At 36.2% G+C, this 23,154-nt stretch overlaps 1 protein-coding gene across 1 annotated transcript in view; it reads right to left on the bottom strand.

Moving 5' to 3' along the window:
• Window positions 1-23,154, bottom strand: part of Cdh6 (cadherin 6) — a 140,062-nt gene that overhangs the window by 10,594 nt on the left and 106,314 nt on the right. Inside the window, 5 exon segments of the mRNA XM_004848668.3 lie at window positions 3,975-4,228; window positions 6,147-6,334; window positions 8,793-8,960; window positions 10,943-11,062; window positions 14,498-14,792. Of these exon segments, the coding sequence (XP_004848725.2) occupies window positions 3,975-4,228; window positions 6,147-6,334; window positions 8,793-8,960; window positions 10,943-11,062; window positions 14,498-14,792 (1,025 nt within the window).

The following is a 23,154-nucleotide window of genomic DNA, read 5'->3' as shown; positions in this document are numbered from 1 at the left end:
GGATTTAGCTATTATGATTTGTGCCGCTATAAACATCGATATGCATATATCAATATGATATGATGTCTTTAACTCTTTTAGGAAGATACTCAGAAGGGGAATAGTTGGGTCAAATGGAATTTCTATGTTTTAGTTTTTTTGAAGACTCTGCATACTGATTTCCTTAGTGGTTTTACTAGGTTACATTCAAAGTGAGCTTTATTTTAAGCACAGTGCGAATCTGTTTTAAGCACAATGTGAACCTCTTCCCAGCAGGGAAGTGCCAGAATCTAAATCATTTAACAAAGATCAATGGTTAAATTGAGAGAATGGTTGGATGGTGCTGATATAAGTTAATAAACAAGGAGTGAGAAACAGGATTTAAAGATCTTAAGTTCCATTTTTGATATTTTGAGGCTGAAGCACACAGGTAAGTCTAGGAGGAGCTACCTATTCTGACGCTCAAGATAAAGATCTAGACTGACAACCTAGATTTCTTATTTAACTGTTCAGGAAGCAAACACCCAGGGAAGGATGAAAAGTGTTAAGGACAGAGTCACCTACAGGACAAATGAAAGAGCAGGTACCTATGAGGACTAGAACAGTGCCTGGAATAGAGAAAGAGCCGGACAGATATTCAAGGATGAGAGTTTGGAAGCATTAAAGAGACCAAGGGCAGCATTTTAGGAGCCAAAGAAGAAATGAGTCATCAATCCTGATATTTGTTACTTTATTTATAAATGTTACTAGTTTTAATAGTTTAATAAATATACTAGTTTAATAAATGTTTGTTACTAGTTTTAATCAATTAATTATTTTGGTGACTATTTTTTTGAATAGCCATGTAAGGGGGAATTATATATGTATGTTTATAAGAGAAGAGCATTAAAGAGAAAACTTTGAAGAAAGTTGATATGTTAAAGACATTAGAAAAATAACTGCTCATTTCAGCTGGAGTCTGAAAACTTACGATAAGAGGTTTAAAAATGTCAGCTTAGAAGTAATATAAAGTAAATGACCTAACTAGTTAGGCCCATGTGGAACTACTATTATTGCTGTAAGAAAAGTTGTTACTGATTTAGAATAGTATACAATGTCCAAGATTCTATTTCAAGGAATTATTTTTGTTTAAAACATAAGTGGTGAGTTATAAATGATATATTTTGTCTTAATAAAATTTATTTTTGTCATCTAGAAGGTGTCTAAATGAAATAGACATTCAACTATTAGAAGGTATTTAAACTTGATTTTAAAGAAAATTAATGAAGTTCGAAATGGATATCAGGTTAGGTTGGAATTTGTGTTCAAGGTATATAAACTAATTTTTTATTATCAAAAGGCTTAAAACAGGTGAAAAAGCTATTGTTTTTGCCATATCTGTTGTGGGTCACCATTTATTAAAAATTTAGGCAACAGCCTTGAACTAGCTTGATCATCTCTCTTCATTTTTAATTTGAGAATGATAAATATTTATATTTATATAGTTAATTACAAAAAGGAAGCCTCAATATTCATAAGCTTTGTGAGAAGTTTAATAATTTAATCTATGAATATATTTTTTCTCATGAAAAATGTCAAGCTCGAGAAGTGCTGCTTAGTGCCTTAATAAGCTGTTATAATTATATACAGCAGTAATCCTTATCATGCTTTGTCTCCTTGCTTCCTGCTTTTAAGTTACAAGTTTTACAAGTGATCACATTTTTACATCAAGCCTTGAATAAAGGGTAAGTGGTAAGGAAGTTTTAAATTGAAGGCAGCTTTAAGTTTTAAAGAGAGATTAACTATTTAGAAAATGCCAAAATGTACACTATTTTTCCCTATTTGGGAAATTAGAGAATTAATAGAAAATGTAAACTACCTGTATTGTTTAGGAAAGTTGCTTGCATACAAAACCTTATTTGCTTTTTGTTGTTTTACTTCACAGCAGTTTCAATTTCTATTAATGATATTTACTGTCCAATAACATTAATTGTAATCATCACCATTAAAAAATAAGGCAATCAATTCCATCATGGTTATAGCAGATCATTGTTTTGGGGAGCTCTTTATTTTTTAACCCTAGGACGTCATTGTATTCTATGATTAACAAGTTTGTCTTCTACTATATCTTTAAGTCAGGAAGATTTGGGGTTAGAAAAGGAAGTATGTTTGGATGAAAATTTTTCATAGCAGGTATTTATAGTGGCATAAGTTTCTTCCATGAATATCAAAAAGCATTTGTGATAAAGCTTTTAGAAGAAAATTATTTTTGCGATTAAAGAATTAAACATGGCTACAGAATAATAAATGATTTTGGGGGGAGAATTCTCTTATTTATCATCTAACATATTGTCTAGCATCTAGGTGTTCAATATTTACGTCCAGCATAACCCAAAACTATGTATAGATTTACTTTCCAAACATAAGAATGAATTTTATCCTATAAAAGGAATCATTTGAACATGCATTTATATACAATGGATATATGTGTATTTCTGGCCTTAAACCTATATTCATATATCAAATCCATATGTACCAAGAAAAGGCTGGCAGGAAAAAACTGTAAAATTAACTAACAGCTAACCAAATCTGACAAGCTAACTACTTTCTTTTATAAAACATAAAATAATGCAGTGAGTAAAAATGCTATTTGGTATAAAAAGTAACAGAGATATAGAAATAGAGCCTAAATTCCCAAAAGACATTATCTCTTCAAATCCAAAACATGTTGATCTATCAAAGAGATAACTGAAGCTCATATTTATAAACTTCTAGTACTAACACTTATAAATTGGGCTTGACATTGAGTTGCCAAGATTTTTTTCCTTAGGAAGTTAGAACAAACTCCAACGGAGAGAATAGTTGTGAAAGTAATTAAATTATTTGTGCTATTTAAGTGAAGGCCACCCTTCATTTCCCTTATTAATAGTATCAAGTATAGAGAGAGAAATACTTGATCCATGGACCTAACACGTTGCTGCTTTGGCCTGACCATAGTCCAGTTCAAGGTGTCATAGGTATTGCCATAGCATGGTAAGTCAGGAGTCTTATCTGCCCATTGATTTAACAATACTTCCTAAAAGTAAGGTAGGCACTTCTGAGTTTTAGATGTAGTAGTATCATAAGGTTTCATTGGAACAAAGGAGATTCAACAGCTAAAATGTTAGAAAACAGCTGCCCCTCCCCCCAGCATGCACTTGTGGACTCACTGGCAAGAATTCCTGTAACTTTTCAATCTTCCTGCTTTATTTATGGGGAATATTTTGCACAATGGCATTTTGGTTTGGAATTTTCTCATTTCATCAATGAGGCTACTGGCTGAAGCCTGGAGGGTGGTTGACTCCAGTATTTTCATAAAATTCTACAGTACTCAAAGTATCAGTGGTCCCAAAGAGCAATGAGGCTTTCTGACAGCATGATTTACAACTAAAGTGGCAGGAAAGTACAAGGAGAGCAGTGGGTGCCTATAGGACATAAATTTGGATTCTACTTCATTAGCTTCCCCTAGATTTCACAGATATAGCATGAAATACTTCTTATTTTTATTTGTACTACAAGCGGAAAAACTGCACATCCAAATAGAGACTAATTCTGTCTCTATTACATGATAGGTTTTTTCAATACTTAAGAAACAGGCTCTCAAGCCCAGTGTCTGGATTGTTTCTTTGTTCCACTCTCTGATAAATCTTAAAACATAGAAAAAGCTGAAATCTGAAAAAAAAAAAAAACCAAGGCTGTTCAACTGCATCAGCTTTACTACCTCTATGCAAACAGTAAACTCCTTGCAGGTCACCCTATGTTTTGTTTTCTTTAAAACTTTTTATATTGTAGGTTTATGCTGCTGCAAAAATAGTATTTATGCACTGAGCAAGGAGATTTAAAGGTGCTATTTGGGGTAGGTTTTCAGGAACTGTGTTATTGAAAAAAAAGGGATTTCTCTTTTTCTAATGTGCAGGTGGGCATTTGCGTATACGTAACTGAGGCTTAGGAAAGACATGTTGCAGAGGTGTGCTTACTTGATGGGATTCCTGGGGGCATCTGGATCTTGAGCTGTGACCGAGCCTATGGTTGTGTTTATCTGAGCATCTTCTCTTATCTGTAGGATGTAGGCTACTTTGCTGAAGACAGGCGGCTCATCGACATCCTCCACTACGATTCTCACCATGGCTGAATCTTTGAATGGACCCAGGTATTGAAATTGGGCTTCTACGCGGGGATTGGAGGCTTCTACTTTGAGGGTGTATACTTTCTTCTTTTCAAAGTCCAAGAGCTTGGGAAGGAAAGCGACATGCTTAAAGCAGCCAAGATGCAGAAAGCCAATTCATGAACCTTTTTGGTGCATGTGTGCAAATCTCTGATAAAGGAATGCGATTGTTACTTACAGAAATCAATATACATTAATTTGATATTAGGCCCGAGAAAGTAAATATAGGTATAATTAAGTTTTCCCCACAGTTTAGACCATTAGGAGGCAAACTATTACACAATCTATGGAGAGGTTCAGCTGCCACATAATCCTGATAAAGTGTGGACCGAAACCATGCCTGCTGTTCTTTAAGTGGGTGCTGAGATGCTAGCTATCACGCACAGCAGGCATCACAACCCCCCAGAAGCTGGAAGCAGGACTCTGCTACAGCCTAACCCCCTCCTTTAAGGTAATCCTTGTATTTGATCTGAGGCTGTCACCATGGGAATGTTGGTAATATGTAGTAGGCTATTCTGTCAGATTTTCTCACATTGGGCTCTAACTAGACCTACTGTGTTGAAAACTTGCCAGTACCTGGTCTCTACTCTGCTCCATTAAAACTAAAACACTGTACCTGGGTGGGGATGGTAACACCCGCCCCCGCCAAGTGACTAAGGTGCAGCTAGCTCTGCATCACGATTTCTTCTTCCTTATTCCAATAAAATAGGTTAAGATTTATTTTGTGTGAGTTAGTATAATATTCTGAATGGTATCCTGATAAGGGAATTGGAGTTTTTATTTACCAAAGAGAGGAATGAGTATGGTTGTCAAGGGTCTTTAGGAAGAGTCCTTTTGTTTTTGGAGACACAGTGAATCCAAGGGCTTATTACTGACTTTTAGTTTTAGATGATAACAAGGCTCACTAGAAACAAAATTAATCAAGATGATAGTGAATGTGATTTAGTTGGCTAGGCAAACTTTCAGTTCGAATCTAATAAAGCACCAAGAAAATTAAAAAGGTTAATGCACACTAATGGGTTTCCTAATTACATTATGGTAGAAAACATTGGCTCCAGTGTCACTGGAACATGTTTTATTATGTTTCCAGATATTAAGACATTTTCTTAAGAGGAAACATTTTTTTTTGTTATTTACATCCACCTATGCTTATATTTACCAGTAAACATAACAATGTGTTAAAGGAGGGAGAAAATATTGCACTACATAGGATAAAAGGGAAATCATTAAAACATTAACCAGAATTAACATTTTTAGCTGTAAGGTGCCAAATTTATTACTGGTTTTTAACTTTTGTCAGACTGGTATACTGCTCTGTGGTACTAAAAAATTTTGGTGGCAAAATCATGCAGAAGTACATTGGTGAAAAGAAAAGTTCAGCACGTAAGAGATTTATTATCACTGTGTTTCAGAAAGTGGCTAAAAGCCACAGGAAGTTTGTGTTACTTAAATTTATGGTCTTTATATATCTTTTCTTTCGAATTCGGGTCGTCTGGATCACTCCTTACATTATCCTTTTTGCTTTAAAGCGGGTATCACAATATGCAGTTACACATTTGTGCATTTATTTGCTTGCTTCTTTGTTTCCTTCCCTCTCTGGCCTGCAAGTTCTAGGAGAGCAGAGATCTCTGTTTTAAGTGCCATTGCACCTGTAGGACTTGAGGTGATAGGTAGCATTGTCTGTTTATTCACTGTTCAATTCTGTTATTTATTTCATGTGCTTTAATGTGTGTTGTTTACATTATTTACTTCAGTAAAAATATGCTTAAACTATAGAATTCATGAATATGTAATATTATTTTGGAGCCCTAAAGACCAACCCATGAGATATCAGTATAATTAGAATTGGGGTTTTAAAAACAAAAACTTGGTAGACTAAGAATCTAAAGGAAATGTTTATGTGAGATGTGAATTGCCCCAAGAACCTGAAAACGGATCAGAGAACAGTGTGTTTATTCCGATGATATTGAAGAAATAGCATTACCTTTTTGACAGTTATAATCCCTTCCTGGGTTTCCTGGTCAGTGATGACATCAAACATATCCAGCCCCTCACCATCTGTGATACTGTACACAATTTTGGCATTTTCTCCTACATCAGCATCGCTGGCTTTGATCCTGCCAATTGGTGTACCCGGTGGAGAAGATTCAGCAGTTTTAAATTGATATGTACCTATTAATTACCAGATAGATATGAGTCAAACCACAGACCAAGCATACTCTGTCAAAATAAGCTAATCCCCATTTCCCGTGAGGAATATGTTCCAAGCCCCACGTGGGTGCCTCAAACTGGCTAGTACTAAACCCTATACACTGTATACTATGGTGTTCCCTATACCATACATACCTATGGTAAAGTTTAATTTATAAATTAGGCACAGTAAGAAATTAATAATAACTAATAATAAAACCTAGGACAATTATAACAATATCTTACAATCAAAGTTATTTGAAATGTGAAATGTTAATGTCTGAAATATTCTTTTTAATATCTTTGGACTGTGGTTTACAATGGGCAAGTGAGGCTGCGGCAAGTGGCACCACAGCTAATGAGGGACTACTGTAAAATCAGAGCCCATTTTCTAATGGTCCTATAAAACATCACAGTGGATTGAAGCAGATTTGTCTTCTCTTTAAAAGCATATTTAAAAGTTCTTAAAATAATAAATGATGCTCTCTTCCCCTTACGTTGTGGCTACTATGATTTTAAGAATATTTCTCTGTTTTATGACTTATCTCCTTGCAAATATATATATATATTTGGTCCCATAAACGGGCTTCCGAGTTTATGGTGTGACTGAGACTGACTGAAGTGCTTGAGGAGGGAGCAGAAGGTTTTGAAGCCTTCTCTGAATGTAATCTAAGAGAGAGAAGAGAAAACTTAATTGGAACTTAGTCTTGAAGTCAATTACTAGGTATTCTTCAAAAGAGTTCTTTCTGCCATTGCTCAGACTAGTGGAAGGTAGAAGTAAATTATAGTAATTTGGGGACTATATACAAGTAGACATCCATTTACTCATATGGAGAGCTACAGCCAGTTGCAGAGTTAGGGACATCGATAAAAAGACTGTATGATAGAGCTCTTTTATTTTTCCTTTTGGATAACTCCTTCTTTTAAATTTTATTACAATATTTTTCTATGCATAGGTTTCTTTAATTACTAGTTCAAAACCTGTCCAGCATTTCAAAGATAAACACTTTTGTTATGTCCTCATGTTGCAAAATTAAGGCAACGACATGTAAGTTTTAGCTTAAACCTGACAAGGCAGCATGTAATTAGAACTAAATAAAATAAAGTTGTAAAAACAAGTTTTTCTATTTCTACTCATTACATTTGAGTAATTCAACCATTTATTTGAGTAGTTTAGAAAAAAACAGATTGTGACACCACTAAAGTATAGGTCTTCAATAATATCAATTCCCTAAATATTGGCTTTTTCTTTGTATACCCATAAAATAGGTTATATTTCTCCAATGCATTCAAGTCCCATTTTCAGGGCTTCTTGCCTCACTCTATAGTCTCTGTTCCCTTGCTCTAGCACATTGTCTAGCAACAAGTCACAGGCTATGTGAAGAAAGAGTAGAATGAATGACATTACCCTTATTTCCCAGGATCTTTCCATACTGAAAATGAGGTTTTTGGGCAAAATGTTGGTTATCCTGATATTTTCAGGCCTCTTTGGGGGAAATTTTATGTCCCATAAAACTTTTCTTCTACTTATTATATATAAAAATAGTTGATTACCTATTCTGTTTTTGCATTTAGCTAGCTCTGATTAAATCCTTGAAAAACACCAAAGAGGATTAAACTCTTTCCTACTGATTCATGTGAATCTCCATTATAACGAAAGTTCATATTAGCTGACCATCTTTTTAAAATTCCCTGATAAAATAAGTAGGTTTTCTATACACTGATTGAGATAACTTTCTTAGGAGATTCTGGTCAGAATGAGATTTTGTTCCTGCTGATAAACTGCATTAAAACCAGTTCCTATTGGGCAAGAGGAAAGAGTCTTATGTGCTGCTTGATACAAAGTCTATGGTCCCAGGTATGTTTTCTTTCTTTTTATTTAATCATAAAAGTTAATGATTTTAGAGATGATTTCAGTGTCTCAATTAGCCATAATGTAGGAAACTATTTATGATTACAAATGGATTAAGTACATAGTTGCTTCCAGAGTCATATTTTTAGAAATAGGAAAATGATAAATCCTTTCCTTACGAAGCATTGTGAGGATTTAAAGGAGATTACATGCCTGATTAAGTTCACAAAGCATAAAGTCAGGTTTTTCCTAACAAATAGCAGCATGCTGGTATACATATGTTCTGCACAAGCAAATTTATGTCTCTGGTAGTCTTTTTAATAAGGAAAAAGAAAATAATGATGTTGCTTTTCAAAACTACAGCCATATCGGAAATCGCTTAGCTAATTACCAATGGCAGAACATAAATGTTCATACTTCCTGAGCATAAGTGGTGTTGTCAACTCATTTTAATAATTTTAATAAAAGTGCCAGTTCTTACTAAGTCTGTGAATTTTGACAATAATGACAACAGTGGAAAATAAACATTCTTAAGGTTAGAATTTTATGAAATGCCTAGAAGAAAGTCATTCAATCAGATGTTCCTACTCTGAGGGAATCGGGGAGGGTTGTCATTGACGTCGGTCAGCGTGATATTCACTGTGGTGGTCCCCGATAGTCCCCCCATCTGGCCGCCCATGTCCTTGGCTTGAATCACCACTTGGTACTGCTCTCTGTTTTCTCGATCCATGTTGTGCAAAGCTGTCTTGATGATACCTATGGACGTGGAATTTAGGAGTGGAAAGGGAAGCATTAAGAATACTTTACGGAATCATTTATTTATGTAAACAAACAGACTGTCACCCACAATATGCAAAGCACTAGGTAGATGTCACAGTGATATAAAGATGATTATATACAGCCTTTATACTGAAAGATATTACAACCACACAAGGGAGAAAGATACATTTTTAAAAGCCTGTAATACAAGGAGAATAAAAAGTAAGTACAAGTCAAAACTCACAATAGTATAGACTAGAAGTAATATAAATATTAGGTGTTAGATAACAAAGCAATATAATGACATGTGCCGTAAGGGCATATACTACAGTAGCTGCTTGATTAATGACATTATGGTGTATTATGAGCACATTGTTAAGAAAGCTATATCCTTGAACTGACTTCTGTGTTTTAGATTGCTAAAGTGGCTAATTGCTCCTCAAATACACCTACTGTATAGAATGTTCTGAAAATTTTCTAAACCATAAATTTATGGTATTAAAAAAAAGCATAATTTCTCTCACAATTATCATCTTGTATAATATTTGAGAATTTAGATTTTCCTAAAGCTGACGTGAACATTTGTTTAACTGGTCCCCAAAGTAACCAGCATTTTAAAGTTAGGTTAAGTTTATCTTTATTGCTAGGTAGCTCTAAGATAATTAGTTAAAAGAAATTCTAAAAGTTTGCTTAATCGCTATAGAGGGTTTATGCTTAAATTAACTTTCTTTAAATAAAAATCACTGGAGAAGACTTTATAACCTTTTCCGGTCACACATTCCAGTACTTGACAACTAATGAAGCTGAAAATATCTTAAAAAAAATTTTTTTTAAGCAAGAATACCTCAGAAAACAGGTCAATTTTTTTCTGATATTATTGGGTTCTAAGTGCAGCTCCTTTATGTTCTTCAAGTAATAGTGCTTCTTTATTTAAATACAGCAAATCACCTTAGCCATTTGTTTTTTAAGTTGAATAATTCTAATTTCTAATTCTCATTGTTTTTCAACTCAACATTTTCTTTCTCCTTGGGATTCTTTCCGAGTTAACTGAACTTTTTAACACAGAGATTTCCAAGTGGATGTAGTAACCTAGAAAGGTTCTAGTTTCTACTAAAATAATGGATATTTGAAAAACACACAAATGGAACTTGGCTCCTATTATGAGAGCAAGAATATGTGTAGAATTTATTATATTAATGCCACTTACTAAAAAACAAATCATCATCTGATAATGTGCTACTTTGTGGGGAAAATAGAGAATAATGAGATGAGACATTGAAAAAGGGATTTTGTAAAAATTCCATTTTAAGGTTGTAGCAGTTAGGCTGGGCTAGATAATGATGTGACCACAAACAATGTAAAATCTCAGTGGCTTTATACAACTAGTTTAATTGTTGTTCATTGTCTGAACAGACAAGTAGGAAGTTCTGCTCTTGGTAATACTCGGTCATCCAGGCTGAAGAACCCATCTCAGCAGTAGTTTCCATGATGAGTGTATCAGGGAAAAGACTGTGGCCGACTGTACAGCAGCTTCATAAACCCTGATTGCAACATCACCAGCCACATTGTCTTTGCAAAAATCAGTCACATGGATCTGTCCAGTGTCAGAGAAGAATACAGAGATGCAGTCCTATCAAATAACTAGAGAAGGAAGAGTGAGTGTATCTGCAAACACCCCTACGAGGTATCAGAAAGGGTTTATCTTTTAGCTTCACCCCAGACTGGGAGAAAATAAAGGAGTGTGTAGTTTTTCTGAATCCACTTACATAAACATGGTGGATGAAAGATTCATTGTCAGATTTCTTGATTAAAACGATCCTGATGTCATGCTTGCAAATATATCATTAGTGTTTGGCAGAGGAATACAAGAAAATTCAATCACACTGATTGTTTTTATTAAAAAATATGCTAGCTCAGCGGAGCATAGCAATTAAAATTACAGATTGTAAAAAAAGAAAAAGACCAAAAGGAATTCTAACCTGTTTCTGATTCAACTGAAAAATAGGGTTGTCCCTGTAGGATACTATAGACAACTTTAGCACTGTTCCCGTACGTTGGATCATCAGCATCAGTTGCAGTGACTTGGACAACAAATGTGCCTGTAATGACAGAAACATAAACTGAAAACAAATGAGGGGTTCATTATGTTTCTTAATGCATACGCACAAAGAGGAAGCATCAGTTTAATTTTGTACAGAGCTATCATGGGAAGGAAGTGAACTTCAATGGGATGCTTGGCTAAAAAGCTCTGGATTCTTCACTCTGAAGGCATGTGATGAACATTAATAAATACAGTAAGGATTACATTAAAAAGAAGTATGGGGATGGTAATAACTTTGAGTAGAACTGATTCGCAGTCATCTCCAACAACAGGATTTGACTGTATTCTTGTTGTAGTGATTCTTTCAAGCTATTCAGGACTAAGTCTTACATTATTTTGTCCACAAGATTAGTTTAGGAGCTGTCCAACTAGGAGGCCACTTATGATTTTGCTAGAAATTCTGTCATTCATGCTCTTTCTCCTGCACTGACAAGAGGGCACAATGCAGATGCTATTTTATAATTTTAGAAATGGCAGCCTGAGGACAAAGCCTAATATACAGTATGATAAAAAATGTGGTGAACACTTATGTTAAAAATTTATTACAGTAAGAGACACATTGTCATGAATTCCTCTTGCTTCTAACACCCTTATCCCATGGTCCTTCCAATGTTCTAAAGCAGTTCTTTTTTTTTGAGAGAGAGGGTCTAGCTATGTAGCTCAGGCTGGCCTTGAACTCACTATGTAGTTCAAGCTGGCCTCAAGCTCTTAGCAGTCCTCCTGCCTCAGCCGCCTGAGTGCTGGGATTACAGGTGTGCACCACCATGCCTGGCTTCTGAAGCAGTTCTGGAAGTCTTCTTTCACGAGTGCCTTTAGTTGTGCTGCCTTGATGTCCTAAATCCACTGAAAATGTTTATGGAAATTTCTGTTAAGTAAAAACATTACTTGTGTCCTCATCCACTTTATTGAGTGGATCTGGTACCATGTGACTTCTCACTCATCCCTAAAGTCAAAATGACCATGAAAGGTAAACATTTTCAATTGATTCAGGACATTGAGGCAGCCAGGGCAGCACAGCTAAAGCCAGTCAATAAAAGAAGACTTCCGGAACTGCTTCAGAAAGTGGCACGAATAATAGAATAAGTATATTTGAATCAAGAAGGAGTTTTTTGAGAGGGATTATTGGCAATACCTCTTACTGTAGTAAATTTTTAACATTTGAACACACACTGATCAACCCTTGTATGATAGAAAACTAGAAAGAAACAGCTAGAACACATATCAAATTATGTACAGAGCTCTACCATACTTTTTGGCTTATAAATATTAATGAATACTTTTCTTAGGAATAAATACTAATAAATAGTAATATAATAAATACTTGTATTGTTTTTATTTGATTGAGTTTCCTGTTACTTGCCATCCTATATAACAAATTTATTTGATAATTTCAATAAGTGGAAAGATTTTGAACCTAAAAAGAGGTAGTTTTTGATTAGATAAAGAATTAAGCAGAACAGCAGAACAAAAACACTGAAAGCTATAATTTCAAAAAATGATTATGATCAAACATACAAAGAAAGCTATGGCATTTTAATTGGCATTGTTATTTCAGGGACAACAGTCAGCTCATAACCTTTAAAATATCCCTAACTACCCTGAAATTATGCCAGTATTCATGTGTATGCTTTCATGTCCATTTCACTGGAGAGACAGGCCATACATTTTACTTGATTCTCAAAGGGTTCTGTGATGTCCAAAAAGGGTCAGACCCTCTGGTTAAGATCATCTTATGGGTAACTTTTGATATTTTCACCAGATAAATGGTAGCATACTATCTATGAAAAGGGCAAGGATGTTACATCTAGGGAATATTAGAATTTTTAAATTGCTTTCATACTATCTGGCCAATTTCATTTATTGACCAAATAGATTGCACCATGTCAAGGTTGGATGCTCTGGATGGATTGTGCTGATTGATGGGACATAGAACCCACCTTTGTACTTTAAGGGAGGTGGAGAGAATGGGAGAGCCTTGTATGATTTTAGAGAGGGAGCTAATAGGAGTCACAAACACTCAGGTTCTTATTTAATATGAAACTTGATTGCTTTTGGTATATGTGCATGTGTATGTTTTGGGTACTGGCTAGTTATCAGGTATTTTATTAGAGGCTCTGCATCTATTTTCTTGTTTCATTCTCATAATAACCCTTAGGAGTTGCCATTTAGTATTTATTTTCTTACAGGGACAGAATCACAGGATCAAAGAAATCAGGATCAGAGAAATAAAGTAATTTGCCCATGGCTATACTGCTAGTTATTACAGCAGATAGTTTCAAATTTAGGTCTGTTTGATACCAGAGTCCATTTTTTACCTCCCTACTGTTGTCCTACTATCTGTATGTAATTTCTCTAAGATGCCTTTGTGTATCATAATAATGATATATACATCTATAATACTGATGAATATCAACATTCTTGTGCCTGGATCCAAAATTGTTAAAAAGCCTTCCCTTTGTCAAGGTATGTTACTGCCAGCTATCCTCAAATATTTGTAATACATATGTAATCTTGTAGTGGTTTCATAAGTGGATGTCACCCCTTGAGTTGTTCAGTGCATGACCTGCATATCACAGCTGTTCTGCCTGGTCCCAATGACCAGATTGTCCTTCTTCTGTCTTTTATCTTTTAAAGGAAAAATATTATGTTCCCTAAAAAAAACCTTTCTTTTTAAAGAATTCTAATTCATCTTTTTGCTTTGATGATGGTTTGTGATTTTTTCTAACAAAACTGAATGGCTTGTAGTAATGAGATGAACAATTTCTTCATGAGAAAAATGTAGATGTTTTACAATCATTTCTGTAGATTGGATATTTTCCAATTCTTGGATCTGTGAACTGCAGTGTCTCTGACATCCGCAGGACAGAATCATAGAAAAGTTATTATGTAATTTGAGCCCTTTTGAATTTGACATAGTGAAAATAAAAATACCCCTTTACTTAAGTAACTCAAATTTTGTCACTGTTTCCTGTACATAGAATACTTTGATGTTTCTAGGAGTGATGATACTTAAAGCAACCATCTCTATTCTTTAGACTGGCCTGTAAATTCAGACTTTTATTTTCCACTGAGAAATCCTTCCCTGGAGCTGAATTCCGATATGGCTAAGAGAAATGGAGAAGGCTGCTGTCTTTCAGCCCAACAAACCCAGTGGGAGTTCAGGGATAGAGAGAGAAAGTAGATGAGATGGTCTCCCTTTCGACTTCCCACCCTGCTGCTTATCAGGCCAGCATCATTAGAGGAAATGCTGTTTTCTTAAAGACGAGACTAGAGTAATACTAGGCAGCACTTATGTACTTAAAGGGATATGCGAGTTGTTTGAAAATATGCTACTTTTGGGATTCAGCAATTTAAACACTTTCAGCTCAGCAAATTTGGTTCAAAGGATGCATGGAGGAGAATCAGTTCTTGGTGAAAATCATATCTCACTCACCGACATCAGACATTTCAGGAACAGTAGCTGTATAAACCTCCTCAGTGAATATTGGTTCATTGTCGTTGATGTCATGGATCTTGATGACGAATTCAGACTCGGGCTCTATAGGTTTCCCTGTCCTTCTGTTAACAGCTTGAGCTCGAAGGATGTAAACAGGTTTTTTCTCCCTGTCCAACCTCTTAGTGGCTTGTATGTCGCCTGTGTTTTCATTGATAATGAAGAGATCTCCTGCTCCATCTCCTGAAAGGATATATTTAAGTGATCCATCTCCTCTATCCTGGTCTGAATGTAACTAGTGTAGAAAAAAAAATTAAAGAAAGTAAAAGTCAAGCATGTGATCCTGAACTGTTTTTGTGTTTATGATGCATTCTGTGCTTTCATTCAATTCTTACTAATGTATACAGGCTTTTTTCTTTTATTATTTACATAATCCATCAACAACAAACATTTAATTAATAAAGATATTTCCTTATAATCATGGAATTTTCCTGAACTGAAACAAAGTTTGGGAAAAATTTAGGAATCCTTCTTATTTTGGAGAAGGAAAAACTAAAAGCCAGAGCAAGGACATATTGCCTTTGCTGCAATGAAGTTATTTTCACTACAGCTTTCAGGTTCTACTTATACACGGTCTTCCTCACTTGTATGCATGCAAACCTAATAACAAATGATGGTATTGAAAAAGGACTTTGGTTTCTGAGTCAGAGAGAACTGGGTATATCCTGCCTCTTGGTGAATTCAGGGAACTAAGCCATCTCTTTGCATTTTTAGTGATGGAGACTATCATTCCTTTCCTGGGAAGATCTGACGTTTATTTATTTATAAAATTTAACTCAAAGCGTTTGAGAGACATCATAAGTGCTGCCATGAAGAATGCCTTGACAACCACCTTATGAGGTAATTTATGAGGTCAGGTAGAAGAATGGTGTTCAACATTTAGATTTTAGTATGAAATAAAAAGAAGCTTCTGACACAGAGCCAGACTACAGGTGAAATGGTCTGCATTATAAGGTAGTGAGCTCTGGGTTCCTGAAGATAATCAAGCAGATGATTCATGGTCAACAAAGTGGGTCTGGATAAGGGACTGAATTAAAAGAATAGTGGACATCATGGAAATGGGACGTGATAATCTTAACTTGGTAAAGTGGGCTGCATTTTCTCTCCCAAAGATCACTTCCACAGTATGGGGTGTGTTGTTTCCTTAATTCTGTGTTTTGTACCCAGCAAAAGTTTAGGTCTTCAGATAATCTAATTTTATTCATAAATTTTAAGAGTACTGATTTTTCATTGAGGAAGACTGCTTCAAAGCCTGAGGTATAGACAGGCATCAGGGACATCGAGACAAATTAGTTGTAGTAGGAAGGCTGCGAGTCTATCTTGACTCAGAGGAGCTATGTTACCAAATAAAGGCAACAGGTAGATCAACTCTGTCTTCTTGACAGGTACCATACAAGATGCTCAGAGGAGTGTCCACAAACACATCTGAAAAGGGACTCTGAGGGAAAAAAAAGGACTTACAAAATTATCTAACCAGGCTTTTGTTAGACACACTTTTAAGTGTGTTCTGTGGAATATCATTTACATAAAGTGTGGAGAGGAACGGTCCAGTGGTCCAATACATTTGCAACTTCCTCTTTTTTTTTTTTTTTTGAAGAAACTATGTCCAATGGTACTCAGCTACAGCTAGTTAGTTGCAGAGTTTGGGAATGAGAATATTATTCATACAATTAGTAGCTTTGAAAGCAATTTGGCAGGAATAATGGAAGATAAATGCAAATGGGGAGGAAATTGCTTAGAAGTGAGACAAATGCAGTAAGAAATGTAAAACAAGAGCATTCCCTGATTTGTGTTATGTGATATGCTAAGGAACCTTGAAACCATGATGACATTGAAAGAGCCACTGGGGAAAGTTTAACTCTCCATCATCAGATTCTAATGACTGAAGAGCACTTTTAAAAAGCCGTTTCATTAAATCAGGAGTAAAGCAACCAGCCTCACTGCCCTTTGGATCCTTGCTGCAGGCTGGGCAGCTGTGGTCAGCAGCTTGTGCAGTGCTGAGGTGCCATTCGCAAATCCTAAGTCTGGGTCATGCTTGTTCTCTTTGCCTTGCCAAGTGCAAGACTATAGCAGAGCTAATTAACCTCCCTGAGCCAGAACCCTTATCAGTAAAGCGAAGATAATCACTACACAACAAGGCTGTTGTGTAGATCTAATTAGACTCCATATACAAATACCACACTAATTGCCATGTAAACATGCAATAAAAATACAATATATGTTTTATCAATTATAAAATGCCTTCCAACTTAAAGACATTGCTATTATCATTAGTTCTTAGTTCATAATCAGCATGCTTTTGCTCTTATTCTGACTTTGAGAACTTTGTTTTGAAGACTTGAAAAACCTAATTTACAAACATCCCATATCTCTGAAGTAAAATCTGTTATCAAAAGCCAGTATTATTCTACCTGGTGGCAATTGCTATCTTTACATATGATTTATTATATTCTGCATTCCACTAGATTACAGACTCTCTGTGGCTGGTTCTTTCATCATCTTCAATATGTAATTGTTGCACACTTAGTAGGTGAATATCACAGCTGGTCACAAGATTTATTCAGGTAAAAGTAATCAGAAACTTATTTTGAGCTGTCAGGAGAGACCATTTCGATGACTTATAGAACAAACACCCGAGACAATATAGAGGTGCAGAGGAGATGCCAAGAAGGAGTGTGAACTGGGATTGTGCTGCAGATCAAAATTCTGATTTATCCATATTTGAAAACCAGTGGGAAGATGCATCTCTTCACTCAGTCATTGTCTGATAATAAAGGAATTTAACCTTCTCCCCCCACTGAGTGTGATCTGGGTCTGACCCAACGTTCACAGCAAAAACCTCCAAATGCCTTTTTTTCTCTCTCCCCACTCTCCTCTCTGCCGAACCCCCCTGGGGCCAGTTCTTCCCTCTATTCCTGGGAAAAAGAGGAAACAGAAGGCATCGGGTGCCCACAAAAGCCGTGGCAACAACCAGACATTAGGGGTTTATTGAGCAGTTAGATTTTAATTGGATTTTTTCTTTTGTGATGTCATTCATCAAGGCCACTGTAAAAGGCAGAAGTTAAACAACAACAAATAAAAGGTTGTAGGCTGCCCGAGGCATGTTTTTTTACTAATTTCAGTTTAATGTAGCTGTTCCATTAAGTTTAATCATCTGGTTTGCTTTTAATGATTCCCCATCCAGTAAAAATTATCCGCTTCCCTTGGAAAGTCACGTCACACCTGTGGTGGGCAGAGCTTCTTGCTGTTGTTTCTAGAGCATTGAATTCGTGGTTGTCGCACGGCCCGAGGAGGGCCTCACCAGGTGGTGGAGGAATTTTTGCTTGTGGTGCTGTGTATCCTTGGGGATATACCTTCCTTTACCTCCTACACGTGCTAGCTTCCAACCTAATTTTGCATCAAATTCATGGGCACAACATTAATTTTATAGATTTTTAGTGGTCTATGAAGCTAGCTAATGCTGCTCTATTACTGACTTCAGGTGTCCCTGAGTTGCTATCTGAGTTGCTGAACAAACTGAATGTTCTAAGTGTATGTGTTGTGGAGACAGAAAATGGGCTCTGCCAAATCTTACCTAGATAGCACACGTAAGTACCCATGACAGCCGGAGAGGAACTTAGGGAAGGAAATGTGTGATGTTTGATTGAAATGACCTATGCAGTCATGGCCAATATGTTACAGAGTGCGGTGCAAATGTGGTGTGGCCCTGGAAGATAATAATGCCTGCTAACCTGAGATGTCCTAGGATACTCAGAGTATGGCTGTGATGAGAAGATGCTGTCTGACTGGGAAAGGAGTGGAGAAACAGCAGTCAAAGCAAAAGAGAAAAACACCTTTATGCTAAACAGGTTGCATATTATTTTAAATTAGATAATAAATCTACAATCAAGTTATATCAAATGAAAGCTTAAGTAAATTCAATATAGATAGATATTTGTATTTATATATCTTTCTTTAGAATGCATGTATACATAATGCTAATAAATATACTTAATATTTGAAGGCTGAGGAGATCTTACTGGATAGAGTTTCTGTTAAGAATAAATTGAACAGTCCGGGGATTTAGCTCAGTGGCGCCACACCTGCCTCACAAGTGCAAGGTCCTGAGTTTGATCCCTCGTACAGAAAAAGAAAGGATAAATTGAACCATGCTTGAAGAACATGACAGGAGTTAGAAACTGATTTTCTTTTAGGGATTATAGGGTTAGGTAAATAAAAATATCTTTTAATACAAATTCATATTTTATATTTTACTATGCTGTGCTTAAATATTAATGATTTAGCATTAGTTATCTAATTTATATCCAATGATTATTTCACAAATGAAAAAGTTGAGGGGAGCATATTATTGTGACAGTGTGCTAGTTGTTTGCTGAATCCTTCTGTTAATTGTGTTACTGTAATAAAACATCTGAGATAATAAGCTTATAAAGAGGGGAGGTTTATATTGGCTTCTGGTTTCTGAGGTTTGAGTCCATGGTCACTTGGCCCCATTGCTTTGAGCCTGTGATGAGGCAGAACGTTATGGTGGGAGAGTGTGGCAGAGGAAGCTGCTTATCTCATGGCAGCCTGGAAAAAAAGAGGGGAAAGCAGCTGGGGTCCCAATATTCCCTTAAAGGATATGCTCAATAACTCTTCCAACTAAGCCCCAACTCTGAAAGGTTTCACCTCTTAGTAGCCCCACTTGGGGACATAGCTTTAATACTTGGGCCTTTGGGCGACAGTTCAGGTCCAAACTATAGCAGCCCTTCTCTGGTTCTTCCGTAATAGTTAACAGTTCAAGGAGGCTCATGACTCTTCAGCCTTTCCATTCAATTTTCACAATGTAAATATGTGAATGTGAAGAGGGAAACTTAGCAGGGATTGGCTTATTCTCTACTTTTTATTCCCATCGACTGCAGTATAAGTGAGGCAGAGCCTGGCTTCCTCCAGGCTGATGAGGATGATCCTGAGGGGATTGCAGACCACAAAGTAAGAGAAATCTGGGTTCCAGAATAGCCTATCTGACCAGCCTATAATATGAAATAGAAAAGTATCTTATTTTACTCACTATGTTTTTGAGGGTTTTTTGTTTGTTGTTGCAGTAGTTCCGCCTTTACCCTAACTGTCTGCTTCTCCAAATGTGGTTTTTGAGCCAGCAGCATCACCTGAGAGCTAGATAGAAATGCAAATTCTATGCCCTACCTACCTCTAGAATCAGAAACTCAGGGGGTGTTGCCCAGCACTGTGTGTTAAGAAGCCCTCCAGGTAATTCTGCTAAGTGCTCAAGTTTGAGAACTACTGTCTTAGCTAGTAAAATTATAATGGTTAGAAGCAAGGAATTTGGGCCAGCGAAAGAGATAAATGTAAATCCACACTAGTACTAGTGGTGTATCTTTGGGGAACTTTGTGAATGTATCCATGTCTCTGTTTCTTCATCCACATGATGAGAATATTAATGATACCTAGTTTACAAGTAGTTTTCTCTAAAAATTAATAAAATAATATATGGAAAATGCTCAAAAGAGGAACTAGCCCTGAGAAAGCCTTCCATAAATTACTCTTACATTCATGAACATGAAGTCTTCAAAAGGAAGATTTTTGAAAGTGGAAAGATTTGGGTCTGAATTCTGACTTTCCTATACTTCAGAAAATTAATGAAATCAGTTTACATTATATTCTTTATAAGATAGTTTTCATTATAATTAACCTTACCAGCTATTCCTCCTCTACCTCTGTCTCCAATGTTGGTGTACCTTAGGCCTCTGCCTTAGGTCTTTCCTTTCCACATTTTTCATACTCTCCCCAAATTAGATCATCTATTTATTTTCATGGGTTCTACTACTATCTATGGGCAAGCTCGGCCCAAATCTATATATAATCCCAGGACAGACTATTTTCCTGAGATCTGTGGTCACAGATATATTTACCTCCCAGGGGAGTCTGTTAGACCATTTACACTTAGCACATCCCAGTGGGTCTCAACCGGACCTTCTCTCTCTTCTTCTTCCCTCCTCTTATGTGTTCCATCTTTGTAAAGGCCACCAGCAAGTCCTCCTAGACCATCCACTCTGTTACTGTCTCCGCATTCAGTAAGCCCCCAGTTCCTGTCATGTATCTCACATATGTCTTCGCTCACTTAATTTTTTCCATTTTGTTTGCTACCAACCTGATCCAAACCACCACTTTTCCTTGTCCTCTTCCAAACATACAAACAAGTTTCTTCCTATTAAGTTTCCTTCCTGTTATTAGACCTTAGTTTAAATATAATTTAAAGCTTAAATATAACACCAGCTCTGAAGATGCTGTGGTCTTCCAATCAAATTCTTCAGGGTCTCCTCTTTGCTTCTAGGGTAAAGGTCTTTAATATGGGCTCCAAAGACCACTCTGGTCTCTGTTCCTTTAGCTTCAGCAGTCACCATTCTAACTTTAACTCTCAAGTCTTGGAGCCACTCTACTTCTTGCAGTTCCTTGAGAATGCATTAGTCGCTGTGTTATCTAGGTCTTCCACTTGTGTTCCTCTTGGCATAAGGCCCTTTTGGCATCTTTACCTGGTTAATCCAACTCATCTGTCAGGTTTGCTTAATCTTTATCTCCTCAGGGAAGCTTTTCCTAAGCTGCTGGACTAAGTTGGATTCTTGTATGTACTCTTAATTTATTCCCCACTGCGTCATCAGAAGGTTCTATATTTTTCTTTTTTATAACTTGTTTTACAGCTGTTTTTCTAGCTAGATCATAAATTCATAAAGAAAGTCACCAAATCTGTCTACTTCTGCATTTTCAGCACCAAACATACTGGCACATTATTGATCCTCAATAATTAATGATAGCAAAAAATGAATGAATAGATGTAAATATTAATTTGCATAAGATATCAATGACCAATGAAAGTTTTTTGCATATAGCACACAATCAATAAATCTCAGTGTCCTCCATCTCCTTTCTTGCTTGGTTTTAGGATAACTCTGTACAAGAATATACATATATTCCTGAAGCTCCCAGATAATTCAGACATTAGACACATGGTCTACTCTGAACAAGAGAGAGTAATTCAAGCTATTTTCTCAGATTTGAATAATTTTCTTTTATAATCAGTTGAACATCGATACAGTAATAAAACCAACGTGTATTGGACTTGTCAATAAGAATAGATCAGTTATAAGTACAGTAAGTTCATTGATCATTGTAAATACTTTGAGTAATGAGTCAGCAGTCATTTGTTGATGATGAAAATGTGGCCAGATTTTGCTGAATCATATTTTAAGTATCATCCTATTGCAGAAACTAATGGAAAGTGCTCCATTTCATAGAACATTGTATTATTGTGAAATAGCTATCAACTAAGACCATATATATATACACGTACATATACATATACATATATATATATTTAGACAATTGAATCCTATTATTATATGTTGGAATGACAAGACAAGTAAGCTGGAAAACAGCATAGAAGGAACTTCAAAACCAGACAAGATGGAATCAGGGGATGTGTAAGCTCTTTGATGGTTTAGGAAGACTCGTTGGAGAAGTTTAGATTACTGACAGGAGAAAAATGACTTTGGAACTGATGAGCACATGGCATAGTTTCAATTCTCAGTGTGAGAGAAAATCAGAGGAGGCTTTGAGTATGTGCCTAGGGTAATAAAAGCCATAAAGTCAGTAAAAATAAAAACGCTCCTTTCCTTGAATTGCAGGGTCACATATTTTCTCACACTGCACTTAGATGCAGCTTCTTTATTATTTTTTATAGCTTATCCCTCAAGACTTAGACCCATTGAATATTAAGAACTTGATATAAGTTGAATATTGAATCAAAAATTTAATGCAATGCAATGAAGTCTGCCTGATTCAATAATACAGTCTCTTCAGATAACTCTTAGATCAATCTCATTCTTTATGTTTTTTTTCTTCCTGCTTCTGATCTAGTCCAGGATGACACCTGATTTAAAAGAGGAAGATCCACACAGCTTAGGTCAATGGGAAATTTAGGGACTTTCTACCCAAGGGCAGTCCGATGACCTAATCTCTAGCCAATATATCTCATCCATTACTTTCCTCAGTAGCATCTATGGCTTTAACAGGTGGAGTAAGGATTTTGATAAGGTGAGTAGCTTTATCCTGCCTCCTCCGTTGACATCAGGCATTTTCCCAGGTCTGGCTATAACTTCTTTATGCCTGTGGCACATGTGGTCCTCGTGAAAGGATTGCTTTGTCCTTGGTAAGTGCTATCTATGTGATTGATCTACTCCTTTCCCTCGAGAAGCCTGAGAAAGCTACAAGGAATGAAACAGGGATTCTCCTTTATCACTTGATTGTCCCAAAGGGAAATAGGAACAAACCACTCTGCTTCCACCTTTACCTTACAATCTTGCCACTGCTCCCAACTAGGACTTCTGTTATACACCTCTTGGAGTAGTAGGCACGAGACTGCATTGTGTGTTTGGTAGCCAGGAATGTGGAGTCCCTTGGCTTCAGGAATACCCACCATGTGAGTTTTGGTGAAAGGAAAAGCCAGTTCCCAGTATACAACTGGGGTGGAAATATGACCTGTAGCCCAGAGCCTGGTACAGATAATGTCTGGTGACTACATTTACAGACGGCATCAGTGAATT

The sequence above is a fragment of the Heterocephalus glaber genome, unplaced genomic scaffold, assembly GCF_053883595.1.
Source record: "Heterocephalus glaber isolate CG9 unplaced genomic scaffold, H.glaber_assembly_v1.0 deba00001538, whole genome shotgun sequence".
Lineage (NCBI taxonomy): Eukaryota > Metazoa > Chordata > Mammalia > Rodentia > Bathyergidae > Heterocephalus > Heterocephalus glaber.
This window is presented reverse-complemented; position numbering and strand designations above follow the sequence as displayed.